Genomic DNA, 19670 nt, shown 5'->3' with positions numbered 1-19670 from the left:
CACCTTCAGTCTTCGCTCCGCCATCTTTGTTGGCGGTTAATTTGCATATCTCACTGATTAGCCAATGGGAGGCATAGCGAAGGTACAGTCAATTACCATGTTTGTCTATCATTAGATAGGATATGTATTAGTATGAACAAAAAGGAAATGGGAAAATAAAATTTTATAGGGTGGTGAGAATGTGGGATGTTTAATAATATTTTTAATTTCTGTGATTGCTGTAACGCCATCTGTACCTTTAAAAGGGGAGGACTAATTCAAAGCAGTGGTTTTCCTCTACTCGTTTCCCTCCTCATTATTCTCTCTGTGAACCCCTCCTCCTGCACCCCTGGGTCTGCCCTCAGCACAGAGGGCAGCCAGGAGGAGCGGGGTCTGTGGGTCTGTAAGAAGGTCCCAAAGGAGGCCACTGTGCTTCTCCAGTGACAAGACCCTTTATTTGTTGAGAATTTGAGATTTGCAGATCATGTTTCTTTGCCGCAAACTTCAAGAGCTGGTTATAAATCCTATCATTGCTGTAGATTCTGCAGCAGTGAAAGCTTCCAGAAATAAGAAGAATTGTGGTTGGGCCTCCGTGTCTTGTGTGGAGAGAGCGTTCTACTGCAGTGGTGTCAGTTATGTGAGAATTGGATCTGTCGTTTCTCAGTGGTTTGGGATGTAGCCCATTTTATGTTGTTTGGCAAATCTTTTAAAATGCAGTAGATCTTCCTGGGTTTCAGTTTTCTCATCTGTAAATGAGGGAGTTGGCTAAAATCTTTTCTAGTTAGCTAGAAATGCTGGCCCTATTCAGCACTGTCTTTGAATATTTTATGTGTGACCTTATACTTTATGACGTACTATATCTTGTAGTGCACACACACAATTTTTTTCATTGGTTACCTTTTGATAATGGCAAGCTTTTAAATGTAGGCGTGTTCAGGATTAGCTTAACATGTAGGTTTCACTCTGGATGTGATAGTCTTTGGCAGGCACGTCCCTCAGTGGCCCCCAGATAAGATTCTACAAAATCCTTTATTCAGCTGCTCTCACCATGGCCCAGATGGTTTCATTCTCTCTCTTTTTTTTTAGAGTCTCTCTCTTCCTTCCTCTCTGTGCAAGGGCACATGTTCAGGCTCTCTAAATGATTATTGGCTTCTTCTCCTCCTACTGCTAATCTTTATACCTATCTGCTGTGATGACCATTTATATATTTTAGAAATCAAGCAAAGGCAATTAAATTATCTAAATCAGAAGTTCTGCCATGATATGTTGTCATCTCTGCCCCAATGTAACCTCTTCTCCAGAAATTTTATAGAGCTTAGAAATTATCCCACAAGAAAAAAAATGTGAAAGCAGAAAATGGCATACTTAATTTGAATGTGTTTTTTAAAATTCTTTTTATTATAACTGTAGTTTAAATTTCTTTTAGACAGTGGTTTTGAAACATACCCAATGTGTCCTATTTGGTATACAAATCATAGGATATCGTAATCAGAATATGTAGATTTTCCTTTAAGCCTAACAAATTTTTATCTGTCAAGCAATTACTTTAAAAAATAAAATATACACCTGATTATATTATTTTAGAATACAGAATCTTTCATAGACTTCCGGAAGGCTTAACATGATCACTTCTCCACTTCCCTGAAATAAGGGGAGCTATGTAGCTTAGTGGTGAAGAACACATGGTGAAGTCCTAAGGACGTGGCCGCAGTCTCAGTTCCCCACATCAACAGCTGTATGATTTTGCAAGTTACCTAATCTCATTTGGCCTCAGCTGCCTCATCTGTAGAATGGGAATAATTATGCATCCACTTCATAAGGTCGATGTGAGAACTGAATGAAGTAGTGTATATACAGCACCTTGGATGTGGAACAACTCAAAATAGCATTATTATTCATTTAACAACCAGTGATTTCAATTAGCAAGCTTATCAACAAGAATAAAGTAAATAGTGTCTAAAATTAAAGCAAAACTGAACTCACATTATGTTCCAGAATACCTTTCACTTCATTTTATATTTTGGGGGAGGGTGCTATGAAATCAATAATGGGGGATTCAAAACTGATTCCCAGAAGAAGCCAGTGATAGATTTCTGGCAGGACACCTCTAGCCAGTGTTTCAATAATGTGCCTCTACTTGTCTCAGGATGAAGGAGCGCCAGCAGTAGGAAATCAGGTAAGTTTTACTAATCCAGCTGTAGCCATCTCATCATTTAAAATAAGGCACATTGAACATCTATTTAATGAAAACATTTATGTTTCTAACATAAATATTAATCTGAAGCAGTTCATTTGAGTATTGTGCTTCTTTTCCCTTGCTCAAATTGACAGTGAGGTAGCATTTTCCAGATGATGAATTTCCTAGAAATCACAAAATAAATTTCTTGTATGAACTGACAATTGAGACAATTGATGGTTTTAATTTATTTATTTTTTGGCATCTATTCATATGAGCTTGGTAGAGCAGATTTTTGTGTATGTGTGATTAAAAAGCAGTATCAGAAAGGCAAACTGATACACTCAAAAGGTCACATACCTGTAGGTAACAGAGTTGGAAAGAACCCAGGTCTCTAGATACCAGGTCCCCAATTTCAGATTCCCAGAGGAATATTCCCCACACCACCCACTCCTGGGCAAAATACAATCGCTATCTGGCACTGTCTATAGTTACAGGAAGCACGAAGAGTTGGAGAAGTTTTCAAAATTGTGTATTTTTCAATCTACTTTAATGTTGTATTTTTCAATGCGGCTTAATATTAATGTACAGAGGTATTAAATCAACTTCCCCTTTTCATTTCATGTGTCAACTTTGTGCAAAATGCACTTGCTCTCTTACTTCCTGACTTTTTACCAGTTTCCATAAATAAGATGGCTTCATCCTCAGAAAGCATTCACTTACGGCACCCACTGTTTTAAAATGTTCCCTACCTGTATCCGTTGGTTCTACTCCATCTTTTGGCTTACTTCAACAGGGCATAAACCTATCAATTTCTTCTCCCTGATCTCTGGTCGGATTTGAGTTGTCAAAGACAGGCTGCAAGTGGGTTGGGAGCTGGTCTCAACTCTGAGACAGTTTTACTAGTTCGCATTAGAGCAGAACTTTTCGTTTTCTGCAGATTCCCACAGCTATTCTTAGTTCAGCACACGAAGGACAATATTCTTAGACTCTAGGTCATGGGTCAGAACATGAAAGTTCTGTGAAGACCTGTTTCTGTAAAGAATTACGGCTGTTGAGAAGGAACCAGGAGGAAGTGAGGGCAGCAGTGAACACACTTCGGGGAACTGGGGTGGGGCTGGATTCCAGCACAGGCAGAAATATGAAGGCGCAGCCCTAAGGAGGGAGTTGGCAATTTAAAGACTCCTTCTCTCGAGGATGGGAGGGACCTGGAAGACAGCCCGTGTTCCTCGGTCAGGCTGGCCGAATGCTGCCTGTCATTTCCCTCCATCTGCTTTGCGCTATGTTCTATTCTTTTTCCAACAGCCAAAATTATACTGTTGCTAGGCACGTGACGTTGGCAAGGAAGCTCTGAGTCTCAGAAGAGTGGAGAGCAGAGAAGCCAATGAGCAGAGGGGGAAGGGAAAGCGTGGGGTGGCACCCTCCTGGCCCTCAGTGAAAAGGTGGGGCCCCACTGCAGGGAGCCTGCAAGATGAGCTTCTCACTTCTACCTTTACCTTCCCTAAGTATACAAGCTCACGGATTTGAACTCATTAAATGGAAATATATTTTATAGGTGCAATTAACACAGGAGAGGAACAATAATGTGGAGATACAGAGAAGGAGAAAATGCAAAATATATTTCCAGAATATGTGTGTAAATCGACTAAAACTTTGAAAGTGTGATAGACATACCATTTTGAAATGTGACTGTCAAAGAAAGTGAGGCTGGAGATATCAGAGGTAAAGGATCCACAGCTAATTTGAAATTTGATCGACTTGTTTTCTATTGTCTACAGAGTAAGCTTGAAATTGCCAGTCTTTGTTATTTTATTTATTTAAGATTTATTTATTTATTTATTTATTTATTTATTTATTTATTTATTTATTTATTTAGAGAAAGAGAGACATTGATTGTTGTTCCACTTATTTATGCATTCACTGGTTGATTCTTGTATATGACCTGACCGAGAATCGAACCCACAACCTTGGCATATTGGGACGACACTCTAACTAGCTGAGCTACCCGGGTAGGGGAAATTGCCAGTCCTGAATGCGTTCTGTGAACCTCAAAGCCTGTGACATGACCTGCAACAGAAGCTACCTTTCCATGCTCTCTTGGATTCCTTTTCCTTTCAGGAGCAGCCCATAGTCTCACCAGGAAATATTCAATCAGAAAGTAGCTTAAGGTTCCTTCCAGCCATAAATGCTATGATTTTAGAAGTAGTCCAGATTTTTAAAGACAGAGCAATACACGAAGGAACAATATTTTTCCAGGCTCCCGAACACTTAAGAAGAAATCTTACAGGTACTTATGAGACCATGCACTCTAGGGAACTAATAACTGGGATGAGTGAAGTGGAGTCTGAGGACGCACAAGCTACTCTCCTTATGACCTGTTCACATCTCCAAAATTCATGACTCACTGCTCAGCCCAATGAGCTCACTTGTCAACTTAATGTGACTTCTTCCAATTTCATGAGAAAATCATTTTTCCTTTTTGTCAAATGCGCTTTCTAGATAAAATGGACAGCCCTGAATCATAAAATGCAAGAGTTGACAGATATATAATGTAATTTTGAAAATACGATATAAATTGACCCATAGAATTGGAGGGCTGGCAAGAATGCAAGAAATATTTGTGTACATGAATGTCTAACTGCAAGCAAGACTTTTTTAAAAAAGTCATCTCAGAAATAGGTCCTATGGTGACTTTCTTTTAAAAAGTATGTGGGAAAGCAAAGGACAAAGGTCACCTGTAAAAGCACAGACCATTATTTATATTTATGACCATATACGCTGTTCTAGATAAGCACTAAGCAATCTTGGCTATGTCCTAGAGTTACCTATTGAACATTACTAGTATAAAGTATAGGTGCTGGGCCCTACTCCAGGAAGTTAAATCCATTCAGCCTAGAGTTGAGTCCAGCTCTCTATATTTCTGGAAAGGTCCTCTGGTGATTCTGATGTGTAGTAAAGGCTGGGGCCCACTGTACGCCCTGCAGGTGGGGTAGGTTTTATGGTGCTGGTGCACTGCGCAGATGCTCTCCCCGTGGGATAGAGACAACCATTCCCTCAGCCACTGTGTTGGACACTGACTACTCACAAGGAAGTCCTTCTCCAAGAATTGTCCACCATAGGCCATGCTTCACCCATGGCCATGCCCTTCTCCCCTAGTCAGCCCGCATGTAATAACCGGTAAATGGGAGGAGGGAAAAACAAAGGCCCAATCCTCTTGCCTTAATTTGGGGCAACTATGAAAGGGGTCCTTAATCCTAGCCATCAATGAATTAGAGTTACATGATGTGGGGAAGGCACTGGGTAGGACTTGAACTCAAAACCTTTTTTGTCTATTGCTGTTAGTGGCCTAGAAAAGTCACATCATCATTTTTTAACTCTAAAAACAGGGACAACAACAACAACAACAACAACAACAATAATAATAATAGCAACAAAACCTGTATAATCTACTTTCAAAAGTAGTTGTGAAGATTCAATAAGAGTCTGAATAAATAAACTGTTATTAACCACGTAAAATGCTGGTAGTTACTGTTACTAAATGTTTTCAGGTCTAAAAATCTTCATATGTTATGTGAAGAAAATATAGTAACTACCACTGGAAGTCAAAAAATGTTTTAATCCCCAAATGGGTATGTATTTAACATTCTCCACTGTTCAATGAATTGAAGTGAAAAAAATGGAATAGTTTTATTTGTTTGATTTGCTGTTTTTACACAGAGCTACAGTCAGCCATAGCAAGAAATAGACCTGGGGACCAAGATAATTCAGTGGGGAAAGACTAGGCTTTTCCACAAATGGTGCCGAAACAACTGGATACCCACATGCAAAAGAATAAAACTGAAACTCTACTTCCCACCATGCACAGAAAATAACACAAAATGGATCAAAGGCCTCAATGTTAGAGCTAAAACTATAAAATTCTTAGAAAAGAAGAGAAGTAAAGACTCATTGTCCTGAATTGGGCATTGGTTTTGGAGCTCTGATACCAAAGCAATAAAAAAAAACAAACATAGATAAATTGGACTTTACCAAAATTAATTTTGTGTGTGTGTGTTTCAAAAGATACTATCAGGAAAGCAAAAAGAAAACACACTGAGTGGGAGAAAATATTTGCAAATCATAAATCTGATATGATACTCGTATCCAGAATATATAAAGAACTCTTAATAATTCAGCAAGGAGACAACCTCACTGAAACATGGGCAAGAACTCTCAATTGACATTTCTCCAAAGATAACTCCCTAAGTGAAGTAAGTCAATCACAAAAGAACGCATATTATATGATTCTATTTATATAAAATGTCCAGACCAGGCATGTCTACAGAAAAGAAAATAGATTAGTGGTTGCAAGGGGCTAAGGGGAAAAGGAATGAGCAATGACAAAGGTATGAGGTTTCTTCCTGGGGTGATGGAAATATTCTAAATTTGATTAGTTGATGGTTGCATAACTCTGTGAAAATCCTAAAATTCACTGAATTGTAGACTTCAAGTGGGTAGATTGCATGGCATGTGAGTTATATTTGAATAAAAGTGTTATTAAAGAAATAATTCCATGAGCTGAAGAAATAAGACAGATGATAACAAGAATTTAAATATAACTCACGGAAAAACATTATAACTATTTTGTTTTGGTTTTTAAGTAAACACAGCTCACTGCCTGCTATTAAAAAAAAAAATCAGATCACAAATCTGCGTGGGAAAGAGACCTGCCAGGAAAAAATGACTGTGCTCTGGAAGAATTCACATTCCCTCAAAAAATGGACTCAAAAGTTCTCGGTCACTGACTCAGACTTAAGGAATCAATAACCTACTGCTCGCTGAACTAAATCATGCCTGCTAGACAAAGACAGTTTTTTAAAAATGGGCCTTCAAAAAGTCTTTTTAGCAGTAAATGCAAGATCTTCAGTCACACTCCTGCCAAAATGCCAAGCACTGTACCTGTAAGCTCTCAGGATCCTCTGGGCAATGGCGTCGCCTATCTTGTTGAACACAACCTTGTCATCTGCGCAGCTTATAAAAAACTGGTTCTATGAAAAATCAATAGGATAACCATGTAAGTCTTTCATATCTTAGTAATATATATGGAAATGTGGTGTATAACATACTCTAGATTGATATTAAAAAAAAAACATTTCACATAGCAGACATGTTCTGACCCCTGAAATCACCTGAGGAAAGTAAACACAGAATAAAAGAAACCTCATCTCACTCTGGATCCTATGCATTCCCAGGTAATAACAGGTGTAGCATCTTAGTTTAGCGAATGGCTAAACAATTATTTCATCATGCACATTCCTTGTAGGCTATCTTTTTTGAGTGGTAGGAACATTCCAAATTTAAGGGACATCGAATTTTTTTTTCAGATTCACACATTGCATAAATGCTTATGATTAAAAATTATATCTTGGCTAGATACAGAGAACAGGCTGACAGCTGGCAGAGGGGAGGGGGAGGGGCAGCTGAGTGATAAAGGTAAAGGAATTAAACAACAACAAAAAACCTCATAGACAGACTACAATATGGTGAATACCAGGGGGAAGGGGGATCGGGGAGGTAGAAGAGGGTGAAGAAGGATAAATGGTGACAGAAGGAGACTTGACTTGGGGTGGTGAACACACAATATAATATACAAATGATGTATTATACAGAACTAGAGGCCCGATGCATGAAATTCATGCAAGAGTAGGCCTTCCTTCCCCCGGCTGCCGGCACTGGCTCCCCTCTGTCACCCAGGACCCTGGCTTTCCTTGCAGCCCCAGCTTCATCCGGAAGGTCATCCGGTCTAATTAGCATATTATGCTTTTATTATTATAGATTATATACTTGAAACCTATATAATTTTATTAATCAATGTCACCCCAATAAATTTAATAAAAAATTCTGTCAGCAAACATTCTTTCTTATGGCAAGTCTACTTTATAACAGGTAGATGGCAGAGCCATGATCTAATTTTCTCCACCCTTTCTCCATTATTAACTAGTATATGCTTTGGCTTTAGATCATTTATTTGAGTCTCTTATAATTCCTCAACTTCTATTTTAAGTAGCTTAAAATCTCTTGTACGTATACCAATAAAATAGAAAGAGAAATATTGTTATATCTTTTTTGTTTAAGTACTTCTCTTATTTATGCATCTATAAAACATTCTACAATACTACTACTAAAAAACTAGGATACAACATTATTATAATGGTATAAAAGATTTAGCTGCTGCATAGAGGAATGCAAAAAATTAGATACAAATAGTATCACTATTACATATTTTATTTAGACATTGTTATAATACACCTATAACAAAGTAGAGTCATCACCAAGTAACCTTTGCTAATCATCTTAAAGAGACATATAAGCAATGAGTCAATATATTATCATCCCTCTGCAACACTTTCATGTTTATTACTATACACGTTTTTTACACTTAAGTGCCTAAACCTGTAAACTGCCTCCAGAAGACAAATTTACAAGAGAACACTGTGCAGAACTCATTTGAGAATGTGTTTCCCCTTAGGGCAGTGGTTCTCAACCTTCTGGCCCTTTAAATACAGTTCCTCCTTATATGCATGCATATAAGCATACCCAATGGACATAAGACACTGGTGGGTAGGGGAGGCCTGGGGGTTGTCAAGGGTGGGGGGGAAAAGGAGACATCTGTAATACCCTTTGTAATACTTTAAGCAATAAAACTAACAATAAATAAATAAATACAGCTCCTCATGTTGTGACCCAACCATAAAATTATTTTCGTTGCTACTTCATAACTGTAATGTTGCTACTGTTATGAATCGTAATGTAAATATCTGATATGCAGGATGGTCTTAGGCGACCCCTGTGAAAGGGTCGTTCGGCCACCAAAGGGGTCGCAACCCACAGGTTGAGGACCGCTGCCTTAGGGCATCCAACAATCAAAATCTCAGTGGCAACCAAACCATGTTTGTTTTTCTGAATTTATATTACAGAGAAGCTTAGCATTGCTCAGCAGCTGTAACACACACTGGCCACATGTCATGTCCTTACTTCTTTTGCGGGGAGAGCAGGGTGAATGCTGACCGCTTACCTTGCCTAGAGGTGTGTCAACCTGGTTATTATCTTCACCCATGTGTACTAGTATCATCATGGCATTACTGATCTCACTAGTACTGGGGTATCACTAATAAGAAAAGCTGACTTACTGCTACCAAAAAGAGATAGAGCAAAAGGATTCTGGGTAATGGGTGAGCCAGCTGTTAACAACTCACATTATTATGTTAAAACATTTTGAAGTCAATTACACTAATCATATCAGCATTACTAAACTCCAGACTTTATCCAGAGTTCAGTAATGTCCTTTTTCTGTTGCACGATCCTATCCGGGATACCACATTGCATTCAGCCTGCCAATATTTTTATTCAGTCTTCTCTTTCTCCACGTCTGTGAAATAAATAAATCTCTAATTCTTTCCTACTTGCCTTGAATAAATTGTCACTGGGTGGAAGGGGAGAGGGCCAAAACTCAAGGGGGAGGAAGAAAGGGCTAGAATGATTTTCTCCAGCTACTGCATCTCCCTCCAAACATTTTTACAATACTCAGTGGAAAAGAAAAGACTAAAATAAAGGAAGGAGATGTGCTCTGATTGATTGTTGCATTGTCATGACTTTTTATTTTGTCAGGATTTTCCAAGTGCTCCGAGGTAGCTTAGGAGGGACTAGGAAGTGCTAGTAAAGTTCCCAGAGTAAACCCAGTGTCCCCTAGATTTCCTCCTATTCTTTGAACACAAACTCTGGGATCTGCAAAAGCTTTGTAATAAATAGTTGTTCACACAGAACTGAGGAAGGTGGTACCTGCCCTCAATATTCTTGCGTCTCCCTTTTCCACGTTCCTTTGCCGCACTCTCCTACGCAAACATCCCCGAACCAGTGGCATCCAGGGGTCTCTATTTTAGCAACTTACCCCTGTGCCTGCTCCCCTGAAGCAGTACGTGCCTCACACTTCACCCTCCAACTCCAGCCAAATCTAAACTTATACATCCATGTTGGGGAATACCTGGCTAATAATATTACAATGAGTTGACACATTTAATAACAGGGATCTGGGGACTCCTATTAGAGTCCTGAGTTAATGAAAATGCAAAACAAATGTCAGGTATGCTGGGGAAGTAAAAGTTCACGTGTCCCAAGGCCTCTTTACATCTTAACATACACTTAATACAGGAGGTTCTGAGTTCAGGGACCCTGCAGTTTCTGTGTGGTATTGATGGGAAGGAAGGTTGTTACAGCAATTTACACGAGCAAGACTTACTTCTATATAGATATAGTGCTTGCTGTTCTCTATCACGTGGACGTAAGCAGTGTGGATGGACTCTTCATGGTACTTTATCCCAGCAGACCAATCAGTAGCAGAGCGCAGCAACTAGGAGGCAGCAATCAGAAACGAGCAAACATAAGACAATGGAGATTATGCCAGATGCACTGATACAATGAAGTCAGTCCTTTTGATCCTTTTGCTGTTAAACAACTAAATGAATACAATGGCTTCAGTGTCATGTGTGGGTCAAGGGAGAGTAGGTCGACGGGGTACTGGTCCTTGGACATAACCCATAACGAAGGAGCCCAGCTGGCAACCAAGTCCTGACTACTTCTTCTCCCACTCAACACAACTGTCAATCAAAATGGGAAGCCATAAGGCATTTCTATCACGAATATTTCAGGAGTACCTCATCTGGTGGCTGAGTGGGGTGCCCATTTGTTCTTTTCCAGGATAATTCCACAATTTCACCAGAGTGCCTGGTGCTATGGTGTATTTTTTAATAGTGCCACTTTCACTCCCCAAAGAGTCCTGGAATGAACCATATGATATGGCCACCCTAGCTCTAACTTGATAATAATATGATTACTCCTTTTCCCTCAAATAGATACTGTTCAGATTAATATATGCTAAAAAGCAATTAGATTCATTTAGAGATCTAATCTTGATTCTACTTTTAATTAGCTGTCTGATCCTGGCCCTGTCACTTCAGCTCTCAGCTTCCTCACTCATGCTGCCCCCCTGCATTCAGACACTCACCTGCTCCCACCCAGATTACAATAACAGCTTCCAGCGCAGACACCTGAGTACGTGTTAAATACACTGACACAGAGCAGGACTGCCTAGGTTCAAAGCTTAGCTCAGCCATTCAGTGGCTTTGATCTTGGTCAAGTTTCTTAACTGCTTTGTGCCTCAGATTTCCACTCTATAAAATGGAGTATCTGCTCTGTAGGGTGGTGGAGAGAATCAAATGAATTAGTGTGGAGTGTGCAGGAGACCTGGCACCTAGTAAGTGCTGTTACTGTTTGCTATCACTAGTGAGCACATTAGAGGATGCATTTGAGTGGTGGCAGAGCCTGTCAGCGATGCTGCCGAGTAGACTGTGGCTGGGCATGGGAGGGTACACTCTATGACAGGGAAGGCTTTGCAACACTAAGACACCACTGGCTGTCAGCATTCTAACTAGTATTGCAGTGCAATGTTGGGCATATAATAGGTGCTCAATAAACATTTATTATTTGACCTTCCCTAAGTAATAACAGGACATCACATAAGCATCACTATAAAATAGATTTACTATTCCTGATTTGAAATGAATGTTGAAGCTTTGCTTCAAGAGGTCAACAGAAATTGAAGGAAAAATAATAACCTATACTTATTAGGAATATATAAAATGGTCCAATTCATAATCAGTTTTGTCTGTTATAAAGGGGTCAGCAAAAGTAGGTTTACCTGGTACAGTTGTGGGTACACAAAACATAGGGTTTATTCTTGTATTATTATTTATTTAACTAACATGGGGTTTTTTTCTGCATATGAACAACTGTAAACCTCCTTTACCTTCCCTGTATATAAAAGATCTGGTACAATTCTTGCTCTAATCAATAACTTAAAAAATTGTACCTATAAGGCTACTGAAATTCAAAATTAAATCCTACTAATATTGATTGTGCCATCCTCAAAACGTTATTTCATTATTCAGTGTGTGGCATTTATTACAAAATAGCCCCCTGCAAAGCACTTTATTTAATTTTATCACATGAACAGTGTAATGAAATTGGAAAATATAATTGTGAACAGAAATAGTCAAGTATCTCAAAAGAAAACTCGTAAGGAAAATTTAGATAAATATGATCACACTGGGAAATATTTTGATTTCCCATCACCCCCAAAGAACTGCATTATTGTCCATTAGTAGAAATAACAAAGGTTGAACAAATAGAAGTTTTAATTCTTCGTCCACTCAAGCGTATGCTGAATTTTGTTGCAAGGGTGCATAACTCTGAAAATGCAGGCTACCTTGAAGATTCTTATGCCACACATGCTGACCTAATGCTATGTAACTCTAGGAGCAATGTGTACAATTATAAAGTGTACTGGAAAGATGGGAGTTGTCCTCATTGAAAAATGTGAATGAAACCAATGTCACAGGCACTTAGTCCAGAAAGAGCCATTTTGCCCAGTAGCACTTTGTGATAAAGAAAAGCAAGACTGACCTGAACGTTAGCACGGACGGACCCAGGCACTTGGTATTTCAACTCATGGGCTGTTGTGTGAGATTTTGGAAGTAGAAAAGGATAAGAAAGGGACCGATATTTTGGTTTCATAATCTAAAATAATTAAAAAGAAGATAAAAAATTTCAAATAAGAAAACAGTTCCATTCTTTTACATTTTGATTATAAAAGAAATTCAGGTTTATTTGAAACGGAAAAAATTGTTAACAGTGGAGGTTTCTAGGTGAAGAGGTAACACATTATTTTTGGTTGTTTTTTTCTATTTCCCAGAGATTTTTATTTCTTTTACCTTTTGTAGTAGGCATGTATTCTTTAGAAAGCTTAAATATAATTGAGTTATAGAGATATATAGTTGCAAAAAGGGGGTTACTCTTTTGTAAACCGATATTTTACTATGTTGCAGCTATCTTGCCATAGCAATATAGCACTACATGTCATTTTAAAATAACTCCAGTGTCAACTGGTATGGAAAGAGCATAACTTGTTTAATAAATTACTATTAATAAGCATTTCAGTTACTTCTCATTTTATTTGAATTATTGGAAGCAATATAAAAATAAATTAGTTAATTTGGTTATTTCCTTAACTTAAATGCCTGGAAAAGATTTTCTGAGTCAAAAGGTTGTATACCTTTTAAGAAGTTTTTTGGTGCTGTACCAATTTAGCCCCCAGAAGCAGGGTATAAGATCATCGAAAATTCAAAACCCAATTGTAGGTATTAGCAGTGTTTTGTTTTGTTTTTAAATCTTTGCTTGCCTAGTAGATTAAAGGTAATATCACTTCCACTTACATAGCATTATAAACAGTAATTTTTTGATGAAACAGTCTTTTCCCAAATTACCAGGAAGAATAATGAATGTCTCCTCACTTTTTAAAGTGAATAAAAAGGAATCTGAATAACACCTGGATGATAGGCACTTAACTTATGAATGTTAGGTCAAATTCCCAAGAGTAATGAAGACAAACTAAAGAAGACACAATTGGGATAAAAACAAAATGGCTACATTGGCTCAGAACCCCTCTCCAATATGAACCTAGTGCAATGCCAGGATTGGAAAGACTTGAAAGTTTGAGCTCAGCTAACTAAACAAGACTCCCCTTCCCCTTCAATAGCCTTCCGGGTGAGCACCAGCCAGGCCAGATGCTTAATCAACACCGAGCAGCCAAGATGTTAAAGGGTGAAAACCACTGGCCCTGATCGTAGCATCTATTCCTCTCTGCTCCAAATTCTCTGTAATGTGAAAGTTCAGGAACATTTCCTTTTGCCCACAGACCCAGGAGCTCTGACTCCCAGGCACCCGACAGCAGATGACTGGCACAGCTGTGGCCACCGAGGCCTCTTCCAACCCCCTAGGTGTCTCCTCTCCCAGGCCTGTCTCTCTGTGTGGACTGAGCCATGATAAGACCATCCATGTACCTTGGTGAAGTTCCAGCGCTGGATGAAGTGACGTGCCACATCCCGAGCCGCCTTCCCGTGGACCACAGAGCCAATGTCATGCCATGGCATCCGGGGGGTGGAGTACCTGTCTATGAAATCTGCCCAGGTGCACCAGGCAAGAATCGTCACTAACTTCTGTACCAGGGACAGAAGCCATCTGACCCCCAGAGCTGACCCCACTATGATAACTCAAAGGGAACGTGGTAATGTTCACGTATGTGTATATTTCTTGGCTTGGGTGGAGCAATACCTCATAACCAAGTGAAGCATAGATCACAGTCCCCCAGGCACCTCCCCAAATATGTTTCCTCTTCCCTTAGTGTTAGATAGTCACTAGGCAAAACAAGATAAGAGCTGGTACAAATTACCTAAGGCTGTGTACTTGACCTTGTATTTTCCTGTTTTACCCTGTTGAGATAATGCCAGGCTACATATTCAGTGCCATCTCTATCTCCTCTTAGACATAGAAGCACAGTGATAACCTAAAAATGTGTCACTTTAATGATTAAAAATGAAGACGATAAGCAGAAGGATGATCAAAGGGATTGTGCCATCTTTTGGAGAATGACAGATCATTACCCCCAAAGTATGCCTATGTAAAACCTGGTGGTTTGAAACAGGTAAACTCTATTTCATGTTTTTTTCTTACTATAATTATAAGCAATCCTTAATTATATGACTGAATTATGATTTAGCAAATATTCTTCAAAGTTTTAGCAAATATTCAAAAGAAAACAAGACATTAGATCATGCACTGGCATACTTGTTAGATGTTGACAAGCAAAAAGAGAAAATATAAGCAGCCATCCACTACCACGGAACTCACCAGCAAAAGGTTTATCCAGTTGGATCCAGTCTTTGAAGACAAAATTGCAGTAGTCCTTTCCATGCCAGAATCGTGTTTCCCCATGGAGCTCTCCCACGCCTGTCTGCAAACTGCGGACTGAGCCCGTGTCTGTGGACACAGCAAGACCCACTCAGAGACAGTACAGGTGGGCCCCAGGGAGGGAGGCTCAGCTCTCATTTATGAAACTCCTAGAGACTTCTTACCTTTCCTTCTTGAGACTCATTACTAGGGCAGAATATCTCTATTCCATCTGAGGCTGTGGGCTGACAAGGTTTTATAACCCTTAAGTTTATTAGTAGTGGGCGGCTGGGGCTATAACCAGGTTCGCATGTGACAATGAAATTTAACATTCTTAGGTTTACCATCTATCAGCTCACTGGAAGAAAGGACCACAGGGTTAACTGTGAATCAAGAACTTGCTAGGAGGGACTATGAGAGAGAGTAGTAAAACCTGGGTCAGGTAGGGAAACATGAGACCTGTATGTTAGCATAGATACAGAGGATAGAAAAAAGTCATGCCCTTCTCTTTCCTCAGTCAATGTGGCAAACGCCTAATATGGAAGTCTTGTCTTTTGCATCTCAAAAAGCAAGAACCTCAAATTTGCAAACAGCCCACACTCCAGCCCTGGAATTAACCAGCTAAGTCAGTGATGGCAAACCTATGACACGTGAACTCATTTTTTTTGGTTGATATTTCTTTGTTAAATGGCATTTAAATATATAAAATAAATATCAAAAATATAAGTCTTTGTTTTACTATGGTTGCAAATATAAAAAAAATTTCTATATGTGACACGGCACCAGAGTTAAGTTAGGGTTTTTCAAAATGCTGACACGCCGAGCTCAAAAGGTTCACCATCACTGAGCTAAGTGAACATCACCATTAACGAAGATTTTGGTCTAGATGACATCCAAGATTTTCAGGCTCTAACATTCTATATTCCTGAAATCATAAATGACAACCATAAAAGTCATCACAACAACAGACTAGAAGCTTATGACTATACACGCACAAAAGCAGCCACTTACTGCAACACTTCACAAAGAGCTTTGCGGGACAGTTTTGCTCAGGGGCCAATACTTGGACTGAAATTGGCTCTATTGGCCATTGAGACAACTAAGCAAGAAGACTAGCAGAACTCCAAATCACAGATGTAGGGCTTAGCACAAAAGAAGCATTTAACATATAGACATCGGTAGCAAAACTATTTGTTGAATGAATAAATGGTACCACACGCAGTAGCCAGGTAGCCAGTGAGAGTACTGAACTGGTCCCCCTACCACCACACTGTCCCAGAACTGTTTTTTCAAACTGCAGACTCCTTGCTTAAAAGCCTTCCAGGATCACCTACTGCCTACACAGGGTCAAATCCTAAGGGTGTCGTGTGCATAGAAGACTCCAAACGGGGTACCAATCTCTCTCTTTCTGGTCTTTGTTCTTCCCCATACAGCCCAGGCCCCATGCCCATCACATGCCTCACTGTGTTTGACAGGCTGGTCTATCATGTCTCTGTCCAATTGTCACATTTTTCCTTCTGCCTGGGATGCTGTTCCTTCCCTCCCAGCCTGATCTCATCATCCTTCAAGAGCCACATAGCTATTCATATGCTCTAGAGACACCCCAGGTCCTAGTTAGGGACAGACAGTCACTAGCTCTGTTACAGGACCATTAATAGTTGCACACCCCAGTACCTCTGATTCTGTGACACAATTGTGTAAGGATGCTCCCTCCCTGCCCCCACTCATCTATAGGGTGTCCCAAAATTCACGCAAGATTTGAATTTTGCCTGAGCATTAACAACAACAACAACAACAACAACAACAACAACAACAACAAATAAAAGCCTAATTTTACTTGGTTTATTGAATCAGATTCTAATATCTGTTGCCCTTTGATTTCAATCCCTTCAATTTGATAAGCATTACCAAGTACCAATTATGGCCCAGGAGCAGGGACAATGAAGACCAATGAAGCCACGGCTTTGCGTATGTGCCAGCAAATCTGTGGAGGCTATTTACCCAATGTGCTATGCCATACATAACCCTATACTGTATACTTTATGAATCAATAAAAAATTTACAATTTTTAATTATAAACCTGTGTTTTCTATCAAAATTACTTCTTGCGTGAATTTTGGGACACCCTATATAAACTCCTCAGGGTGGGGAGTGTATCCACTCCCTCCTGGTGTAGCTCCTGGCACTCAGTAGGCAATCAATAAGCATTTCCAGAACAAAGGTTTTTAAGCAATCACCCCACGAATATTCTAGCTCAAACTGAATAATTAACCTTCAGCGGTTATTGAAATTGTCTTAAAGTGCTAAATATGAATGAAACTGAAATGTTAAAGACAGAATTCTATTGGCTTCTCCCAGTGATTTATTTTCCTGCTCGATAAGACTGAGAGGCCAAAGTACTGGCAGGTCTGTTTGCTCACCTGTAGGCTCTTTATAGTAAGCATGGAACTTGGTTAAAAAATAAAATAAAAGAAAGAAAAAAGAGAGACAAGAGTGAGATAAGTAATGAGACAAATTCCAAATTAAAAAAGGGCATAGGTATTAAAATTTGTTTTTATCCATTGAAAAACTCTAAGCTAAAGTTTTACATATACACACATACAGTTGCTTAAAAATTATCTTTCACCTAACATCAGTTATCATAAGAAAAACAAAACCAAGAGAATTCTTTGATTCAGAAAATTGTCTTGGTGTTAATTGAATTCAACCTGCTCATAATTCAAATTTGTTTTTAATCATGGCCTAAACTATTCCAAACAAATCAGGGCCCTCCTAAGAACAAATGAAATATTAAGGCAAAAGAGCCAAATGCTCATAGTTATTGTGATTACTGCTCAGAGTTGTATGAGTACCAATGAGCAGGAAGACAGGACGTTTAACATCAGCAACGCCGATCTCAGGAGCTCTCAGTCTGTATCTGGCTCCCAGTTGATTTCATAATTGCACCTGCCTTGTTGTTCAGCACAGGTTTTTCATGCCAGTTTCCTGCAATCCTCATTCCTCAGTGGCCCAGACTCTGGCTGCAAAAGTTCAGGGAAAGGGTGTGTCCCTGCCCCTCATTGGTGCTCATACAACTCTGAACAGTAATCACAGTAACTCAAGTATTTGTCACTTCATTTTACTCTTTATCCAATCTCAGAGATTCCCCTGCCTTGCTTTCTCCTACCTCCCTAATCGGTCATGGATGGATTTCAAGTGACCCTCCTCACGCCTCCTGCTTTAATTGTAATGTATAAGATTAACTGCAAAACTGCTGTTCTCCAGAGCACTTCCGCAATCCATTGAGGTTTTGCTTCCTGGCAATTACTGTCAGTTTGACTCAGATAAACTCATAAAAATTCTCTACAGGTTTGAATGTCTCTTACGTCGACAGAAACACCTGTCTCAACTTAATTGCAAAAATGACTTCCCCCCTCAGCTGTCTAATTTTTGATTAAATGAAAAAGATAGCAACAGTCACTGAATATAAGAGGAGGAAAATTCAAATGACAGAGTCTCAATCAAAGAAATGCTGATTTGAAATTCTCCCTCTTGCAATATAATTTTGAAAGAAAAAAAAAGACATCTTGAAGATGGCTGACTGATTTTGAATTACAATATATACTACAGAAATCTACCATAGTTACTAATCACATTTAAGATGAATGGATCTTGGTGCAGTTTTTTGGCTTGAAAACTCATAGTGATCTTGCGTGCACACTCCATACTGACTGCGTGCACACTCCATACTGACTGCGTGCACCACGCATAAGGTTCACTGGTCGCTGTGTTCCCCATGGCCTCATGCATTCCAGGAAAACTGACACTGTAGAGAAGCTACCACAATTCAACGCCTCCAAAAAGCAAGTTATTAACTTAGCAAAATTCAGTTTCTAATCCTATATAATAAAAGGGTAATATCCAAATTGACTCTAATGGTGGAATGACCAGGAATGACCAGTCGCTATGACACACATTGACCACCAGGGGGCAGACACTCAATGCAGGAGCTGCCCTCTGGTGGTCAGTGCACTCCCACAGGGGGAGCTCTGCTCAGCCACAAGCTGGGCTGATGGCTGTGAGCACAGCGGCAGTGAAGGAGACTCTCCTGCTTCCTCAGCAGTGCTAAGGATGTCCAACTGCAGCTTAGGCCTGTTCCCTACCTAAGCCATCAGTCGGACATCCCCCAAGGGCTCCCAGGCTGCCAGAGGGATGTCTGACTGCCAGCTTAGGCCCGAACACCTGGAAAGTGGGCCTAAGCCAGCAGGTGGACATCCACCGAGGGGTCCTAGACTGTAAGAGGGCACAGGCCAGGCTGAGGAACCACCGTCCCAAGTGCACGAATTTTCATGCACTGGGCCTTTAGTTTCTAATAAAAAGTTACTCTATGCTTGATTTGTGTTTCAATTCCTATAAAACAATATAGGTTTAAGTCATTATGTGATTTAAATACAGAGCTATGTTCTTTAAACTTACTTTATTATTAATAGTTGAAACTTAGTTTGTTGTTTCTTTTTTAATGCAAATCCACACAGAACTCCAATACATAAAAATTTACAAGCAGGATGGTTCTGGTTGAATCAAATACCAACAGAGGTGGGAGGTCTGGGGCCCATCTGCTCAGTATCCTCCATAGGACCCCTGAGAAACATCAGGGCCCAAGGAACAGGCTTTGAAAAGCGCTGCTCCAGAAGGAGCTTCCTTTTTTACATAAATT

At 39.6% G+C, this 19670-nt stretch overlaps 1 protein-coding gene across 9 annotated transcripts in view; it reads right to left on the bottom strand.

Moving 5' to 3' along the window:
- Positions 1-19670, bottom strand: part of PLD1 (phospholipase D1) — a 198297-nt gene that overhangs the window by 44314 nt on the left and 134313 nt on the right. For 8 of the 9 annotated variants that reach the window (XR_004973898.1, XM_036348126.1, XM_036348127.1 and 5 more), the window contains 5 exons: positions 14936-15064; positions 14089-14207; positions 12653-12766; positions 10431-10541; positions 7094-7182 (listed from right to left, as the gene is read on the bottom strand). Coding sequence is in view for 8 of the 9 variants with exons in the window: in XM_036348126.1 (XP_036204019.1) it covers positions 7094-7182; positions 10431-10541; positions 12653-12766; positions 14089-14207; positions 14936-15064 (562 nt within the window). In the remaining variant the exon portion in view is untranslated. The remainder of the gene's footprint in view (positions 1-7093; positions 7183-10430; positions 10542-12652; positions 12767-14088; positions 14208-14935; positions 15065-19670) is intronic. The other variant, XM_036348131.1, reaches the window with a different exon arrangement.

This window comes from Myotis myotis, unplaced genomic scaffold, assembly GCF_014108235.1.
Source record: "Myotis myotis isolate mMyoMyo1 unplaced genomic scaffold, mMyoMyo1.p scaffold_m19_p_2, whole genome shotgun sequence".
Lineage (NCBI taxonomy): Eukaryota > Metazoa > Chordata > Mammalia > Chiroptera > Vespertilionidae > Myotis > Myotis myotis.
The sequence above is the reverse complement of the archived record's forward strand: the minus strand, read 5'-3'. Positions and strand labels throughout refer to the sequence as shown.